At 36.8% G+C, this 7175-nt stretch overlaps 1 protein-coding gene across 1 annotated transcript in view; it reads right to left on the reverse strand.

Moving 5' to 3' along the window:
- LOC113209993 (rho guanine nucleotide exchange factor 18) overlaps positions 1 to 7175 on the reverse strand; it is a 24762-nt gene that overhangs the window by 13018 nt on the left and 4569 nt on the right. Inside the window, exons 9-23 of the mRNA XM_052271860.1 lie at positions 5541 to 5597; positions 4354 to 4410; positions 4196 to 4242; positions 4018 to 4109; positions 3804 to 3908; positions 3427 to 3732; positions 3030 to 3343; positions 2797 to 2929; positions 2455 to 2722; positions 2133 to 2162; positions 1380 to 1561; positions 1119 to 1299; positions 858 to 994; positions 540 to 760; positions 247 to 454 (exon numbers count right to left, since the gene is read on the reverse strand). Of these exons, the coding sequence (XP_052127820.1) occupies positions 247 to 454; positions 540 to 760; positions 858 to 994; positions 1119 to 1299; positions 1380 to 1561; positions 2133 to 2162; positions 2455 to 2722; positions 2797 to 2929; positions 3030 to 3343; positions 3427 to 3732; positions 3804 to 3908; positions 4018 to 4109; positions 4196 to 4242; positions 4354 to 4410; positions 5541 to 5597 (2338 nt within the window). The remainder of the gene's footprint in view (positions 1 to 246; positions 455 to 539; positions 761 to 857; positions 995 to 1118; positions 1300 to 1379; positions 1562 to 2132; positions 2163 to 2454; positions 2723 to 2796; positions 2930 to 3029; positions 3344 to 3426; positions 3733 to 3803; positions 3909 to 4017; positions 4110 to 4195; positions 4243 to 4353; positions 4411 to 5540; positions 5598 to 7175) is intronic.

Raw genomic sequence — 7175 nt, forward strand, 5'->3', positions numbered from 1 at the left:
GCTGTTCTCTTTGCTGCCTCACATCTGTTTGCTCAGATCGAACTTGATCCTGAAAAATAAAATATACAATTGTGACTATCACACTCTTAAGTGAGTGTGAGAGTGTGAGAGTGAGAGAGTGTGAGAGAGAGTTTGTGAGTGAGAGAGTGTTTGTGAGTGAGAGAGTGAGAGTGAGAGTGAGAGAGAGAGAGTGAGAGAGAGAGAGAGATAGAATACTAAACCAGTAACATAGAAGGAGCAACATACTTGTAATCTCTGAAGATCAGCTTTACGTTCATTCAGTTCTTTCTCCTGCTCTTCACGTTCTCTTGCCCAAACCTCCTTTTCCTGTGTGAGACGATCTTGTAAATTTCGCAGTTCTTCGAGTTGATGGGCTTGCCTATAAGCTGGCTTTTGTTTGCTTTCACTTTCATTTGACAACTGGGTTCGATATGCTGCCAACTGTGCCTGTAGGCTGTAAGAGTTCACAGAAAATCAAAATAAGTTCATCCATATGATTGATGTCAGAGAAAATTGGCAGGGAAGCAAAGTCCTCTTACTTGTCAATACTAGTCATTTGTTGTGATATAATGCTACTTAGAGTATAGACATGGTGTGACAATTGCAGTGCAACCATTTGTTGTTCTTGACCAAGAGTGACGAGACTGGGAACTTCAGCATGAGCTGGGGCAGCAATTTGAGCAGTTGGTAGAGCTTCAGTGGAAGCAATAAGCATACCAGAGGGAACTGTTGCCATAATAGCACTTCTCAAAGGTGCCTCCTGTCCGTCAAAAAATGTAAGAAAAAATAAAAATTAGAACAGAGATATGGTTACAACATGAACAAGTACACTACGTAAGACATAAGTTAATGCTTACAACAGAGTGCAAAGATGGTCTTGAAGAGCGACCAGCTTCAGAATCTGGTGTCAGAGTTGGACTAGAAGAAGTTGATGGTTCGCGGCTGTGTCCATGCACAGCAACTTGTGGTTGAGCTTGTTGAGGTTTCTTCAAAACTGCAATTAATAATACTTATTTAACCTCTACATTTCATGCAAATCTACAATCATATTTTGATCAAATGACAAATGTCAATTGGCATGAAACACAAATTTGAATTGATATTTAAAACAGACATACCTTTACAAATTGTCCCTGGCCCTTGTTCTTTGTTAGCATTGTCAAAACCTCCAAAAGTCTCTGCACGTTTAGGTACAGTGGGAGATACATAAGCAGAGCTCTGATGTTCCCCAACAGAACTAACACTTCGAGATAGATTAGTTCCTGAAGCATACAGAGAACTTGCTAGTTGATTGACCTCCTAGAACAAATTTTGTTAAGGTTATACCTACAAATAATTTTTCTCTAGGCTTAGGCACGAAAACAAGTTTCAACACAAACCCTTAAAGCTTTAAGGACTTCTTGCCACATGCGTGCAGAGTCCATGTCTTCGGAGACAAGATGACAGTACGATGGTGAATCAACGGCATTGTTGATGGAGGAGATACCTGCCAGCTGCTGTTGAAGTGCCATTTTTTCCTCCAAAATCAACGCTTGTTCAACATCTTTCTGCCTTAAAATACCTGAAATCATAGAAAAGGATATTAATATAAAGATAAAAACCTTAGTCAACAGCAGATTGGAACATTTCCCAAGAGGTTCTTGCATGGGTTTTGATGGCAAACGCTGGATTAGACCCATGCGATGGAAACTTGGATGAAAAGGGAAAAACTGATCGTGTCCAGGAAATCCACACCCTCATTCGATATGTTTAAAAGATACACACATAGACAACAGGTCCAGATTAAGTATTCACTGAGCTTAGATCGCATTCCTCTTTTTACAAAATGTGACAGAGCTTTTATTACCTTCCTCCTTATAAAAACAAATCGTGAAAAGATTTACATTAATACGCATGCTTAATTAGGGATAAAGAACAACTGTAGAATTTAAGCCACTTAAACTTAGAACAGGTGGAAAGTTCTGGATATACACCACCCAATTAGTTACTGAGGAAGCATGTTTCCATGTTGCACTGAACTCTGGCAATACAGAAAGAGTTGAATCTATAGCCAAGCACATTGACCATGCATCTGAGGGCGGCTATACTGATGATTGCTAACATGCCTGAATTATTGCACAGAGCTACTGTACCTTGGACTTCAGATTCCCCAAGGGGAGAGCCTTTGGAAAACAAACAAAGTTTGTTAAAACCTCTCAGAAAAGGAAGAAGAGAAATGTTTCACCTACTGTGCCCCTGTTATAATTGTACATAGTTTTAAGGGTAAGGAAAGTCATAATTTGTTAATTTTTGATTTGCTGTTAAGTGTACTGATGTGTGCACCAAATTCAAGTAATCCCAAAATGTATAGATGTTACTAAGATTGATGATGTGGAGGTATTATTACACTATGCAGCATAGATAGAAAGATAGGTGAACAGATAGATTAAAAAAATAGATACAAAACTAACTCACCGACAATTTGTCTAATTTGAGCTTGTTTTGCATCAAAAAGCTTTTGCTTTTCTTCCTGACTAAGAGTCGTGCCATCTTCCTCATCTTCAGGACAACACTGGACAGCTGATCTAACAGCCTGGATCCAAACTTGTTTGTCCTTAGGCTTGTGAACTTTGAGTTCAAACATTTCTGGATCAGCTGGGTTAGATGATATGAGGTAGATTCCTCTAGATTCTTGTCCTGCTTTTTCTCTTACCAACAGTTTCTGAAGAGAGATCACACCAGCCTAAAAAAAGATTGGCACATTTTTATATTTTAGCAGGTAGTTGGGGATTATGGCAAAACTTAAAGTTAACTTACTTTATTATCTGGTGTAAAGAATGAATATTTATGATTGTTCTCCAAAAGGAAAAAGAGTACATCGGACAGGACAATAACAAGAACCACTTGCATTTTTCCTCGCCCTTGCATCAGCATTGCAACCCCTTCAAATCTGAAAAAAAAGTAGAAAGTGAGAGGTAAAGATAATAAAAACAGAGCCAAACAAACAAAGTAAATGGAAAAGGAAAGTGACAGAAGCTACACACGCATACCTTAATTTACGATTATCAGCAAGAATGTCAGACTTCTTAAATTTATGACCTCGATGTAATGTAAATGATTTTGGGTCAATTTTATGGTAAATTTCAAGTTTCCTATCTTCTTTTTCTTTTTCAGCCACCTGAGCATCAACTTCAACTAGTATTTCTTTTACAAGTGCCAATGCTCGTAGAAGCTTTTCCTGTTCTATTTTGTTATCCTTACTCGTCTTAATTAAGGGTTCAATGAGAAGAGGATACTTTGTCAACCGTTGAGTAACAAATAAAATACATTCTGGTATGCCCTTCTTTTTTAATAATGGGTTTCCCTGAAAACAGCAGACATAAAATGTAAGATAAGCAAACATAGTAAAAAGTTAAAAGTAGGAGTAGGTTGCTTTTTAAATCTTACCTGACAGTGCTTAACAAATTCCCCAAATCTTCTATCATGTTGCAGGTAATATTTGTACATGTTGACTGCATCACGGTGTCTTGAACAAAATTCCCCATAACAAGCTTTTAGCCGTGCTGCTCCTTCCCCAGAGAACTGCTCAAGTAATATATCACTAAGGGTATCAATGACAGGAGAAGCTCTTTGTTTTTCCCTAAGTTTTGCAAGGAATTCCAGGTGGATTTCTGTCAGATCAGCAAGTCGAGGAAACATTCTCCCCAAATTAGGACCCAGTTGAAAATGCCTCTGTAGGCCTTCAACAAAAACCTGTTGAAGAAGTTAGAAAGCATAAGACAATATTTTTGAAAGAGTTAAAAGCACTAAGAATAATTAATCACCTTCTGCATCACTCGTAATGTTAAACAATGGTGTTTTTCTGTCAGGATGAATTCATACATATGTTCTTGTCGTTTTACTTCCTTCTCTTTCAATTTCTTGGTAACCTGAAACAATTTCAGAACATTCATAGGAAGGCCAATATACAGTAGATTAATAGTTGTGTGTTTCGTTAAAGGAGGCTTCCAAACACGGGTCACGCAAATATTCACCAACCTCTTTGCTAACAGTGGGTGTCCAAGAATCTGGGTCCTCTGCCTGCAATCCATGAACTGGATCTAATTCAAGATCACTTGCAGTAACAGGGCCTGAAGTTAATACACAGCAATGATTATCTAGGAAAAAATTACTAACAACTCTTTCGGTGGTGATTTCAGACAGAGATAACACTCACTTTCATCAAGAAACTCATATTGCACTAGGGGTACTTCATCAGAATAACTGAAAAAGAAAAAAAGAAAGGGTGGTTTTGATAACAGCAGTTTAAGATTACGAATATGTTGACAAATAGTATCAACAAAACTAAGCTACCAAAAAAAGTGCAAATCTTACTTGACAGCATCATGGATATGAGACCCATCAGCATCTTTTTCTTCATTAATAATTTGGCTGGAAAATAGAGAATGTTTTTAAAAACAAAAAATTTGAGTTAAGAATCAACAATTTTTGCTATCAGTACTACAAGGACAGCTCTTTCTGACACGCTGTAAAAAAAAGGAAAAAAAAGAAGAATCAACCAACAGAGTTCACTACAGCTTATCAGCCAGCTATTCATTCCTGATGAACCGAATCAATGAACAAAGCCTAAATAGATTAATATAAAAGGCTTTCCTAAGGAGAAGAATAACAAACACCTACATCATCAGTCTGAAAAGGCAGAAGCACAAGCATCAGTAACTGAAGCAGTAACAAAACCTAAGAAGAGTGTTATGTCATGAAAGTACCTTTATAAGAAATCCACAACAAAGGAGTTACAAATAACAGAAGATCTTTTACTCTCAAAATTTAAAATAAAAAGTTTCCCATATACCACAGGCCACGAATGTGTAGTGCCAGTGATTGATAAGTTAACTCAATAAATACTTCTGCCATCTGGAATCTGTTCTGGTCATTGTTCTCACAAATAGTTATGAGCTAGCTATATAGATATTTGGGTGGGCTGCAATCAAATTTTCTGATCTACCAGCCAAACTGAATGTAGTGAAACAGGGCACAATTTTGGAAACAAACTAAGAAAGAAAACACAGAAAAGAATCACGATTATTGGTACCCTATCCCGTTTTAAGTCTCTGAGATGGCAGCGCATACGGATAAAATAAGCTATAGCTGTTCCATGTTATTTTGTTATCAATGTAATTTGTATTCCTTAACATAACTGCTGATATTGTAGATAACTTTTTGTACAACTCTGCTAAGAGCACTACAAAAATCAAATTGTACAGAAAAACTCTGGAGTGTAGAATTTAAAAGTTAGAGCAGAGAAGAGGCTGAGTACAGCAATGATTACGAGCTACTATTTGATGATAGAGAGATCTTGAAGTCATAAAAGCTTCTACAAATCCAATGAAGCTTGGTAAAAGAAAAACTTGTACAAAGAGGACAAAATGACAGTTGTCTCACATAGAGGGAAGACAAGAAACAAGTATCTCGCAAGTATGACAGCACAGTAAGTGGAAGGCAGCAACAATCCCAACAAGCTCTGTGGCCATCCTGACGAGGTCTTGATTGACTGAACTTACTTAACTCCCAACTTGGCAGCTACCCTCCTCCAAGGGGAGTAGCACAACGTAGTCCTCCTAGTAGATTGTGAGCAGAGCGTGCCAGGTGCGCAAACGTACGTACGACAATACGTACAGATTGCGTGTTCGCGTGCCAAACAGATTTGGTGTATCAAGCATAGATTAGCAAGGGGGCTCATAGCCACATTCAAGTTGGTGAATTTGTTAATATTTCTTGTGTATGCGCTTGAGTATTAACAAGTAAATGTGTAGTAAATTGAGAGGCAGATTTGTGAAAAAGCAACAATAGAATGCATTAAGAGTTGAAAACTGCTTCAACATGAAATTTGCTTCCACGGATTATGATAAACTTGATTAATTATACACCACACCAGAGGACATTAGGATACCAAAAAAAGAAGAATGTCAAAGAATAGATAGATCGATTGGTATAAGGAAATAGACACAAAGGAGAGGAGATCAAAATAACAATGAAAATGGCTCATTGAGATCAATAAACAATGAATGAATGTCAAATTTCATATTTTATCCTTCACGATTGAAGCTTTGGGCCACATATCATAATGTTTGCCTCTCAGATTGGCATGAAAATCAGCATGCCAAAGTGCAAGCAACTGTCACTTTCCAAGCATTTTCTTTATTTTTTTTGTAATCTTAAATATTTGTTGTATTGCGTTAATTATTGTTAGGCCTGAAATTTCAAGAAGAAAAGTAAGGGCAGGAATAAAATACATAAATAGAGGACTGAATGCTGAAGCAATGCGACAAAACATGATTGTGATCAAAACAAATTGTGACTGACAATGAGGATCCAAGCACTTGATAACCAAGCCACAGAGGCAATGCAGGTATGTAGTTCCTTTCAAAATTCAAGGGTTAATAGATCCATGGCAACCCATCAGGCAAGAGCAATTTGCATCAATGTCAAAGAAACTATGGCTCTGACAAATGCTAGATTTTAAAAAGATTTTCTAAGTAACAAAATATTTTATTTTTATTTTAAAAAATACCATGCAGCAAATCTATCACCTAGAAGCTTTTTAAGACACTAGGTAACATGAAGCCGCATAAAGTTTTCCAATAGTTTCTTAGTTGCAGCCATCACTAAGCTGGCCAATGCTTTGAAACTACTCATGCTTCAGTGACTTTAGACAGAAAATAATGAATGAAAGCAAATAATGTAGCAGTTCACAACTATTTGCTTGCATAGATTGCTTAATATTTTGTGGATTATCAGGCCAAGCTTATAAAAACATGTCAATTGCATAGCCAGAGCCCTCTGAGATCATTGTTATAAATGTGCCCTCACAAGGCACAAGTAAGTAACAAGTTACTTGCATCTTTAAAAATTGGGATTGACAACTGTGAAGCATATAAAAATTTTAACTACTGTACAGTAGGATTTGGTTAAAATTTTGTCTCACAAATAAAGTTAAATGATTCCTGATATGTACAATCAAGAGCCATATTACCTAACAAATAAGATATTTTTTTGTAAAGTCCAAAAATTACGTTAAAGAAAATGGTGGTCTATACATGCACAGGGGAATCAACAGCTTGAAATGACAATGAGTAAACACATGTTGATCCAATACAGTCACAAACAAGGGAGAAGGAAACACAAAATTAATTTTG

This window comes from Frankliniella occidentalis, unplaced genomic scaffold (genome assembly GCF_000697945.3).
Source record: "Frankliniella occidentalis isolate FOCC.00 unplaced genomic scaffold, Focc_3.1 Scaffold176, whole genome shotgun sequence".
In the NCBI taxonomy this organism is placed as follows: Eukaryota; Metazoa; Arthropoda; class Insecta; order Thysanoptera; family Thripidae; genus Frankliniella; species Frankliniella occidentalis.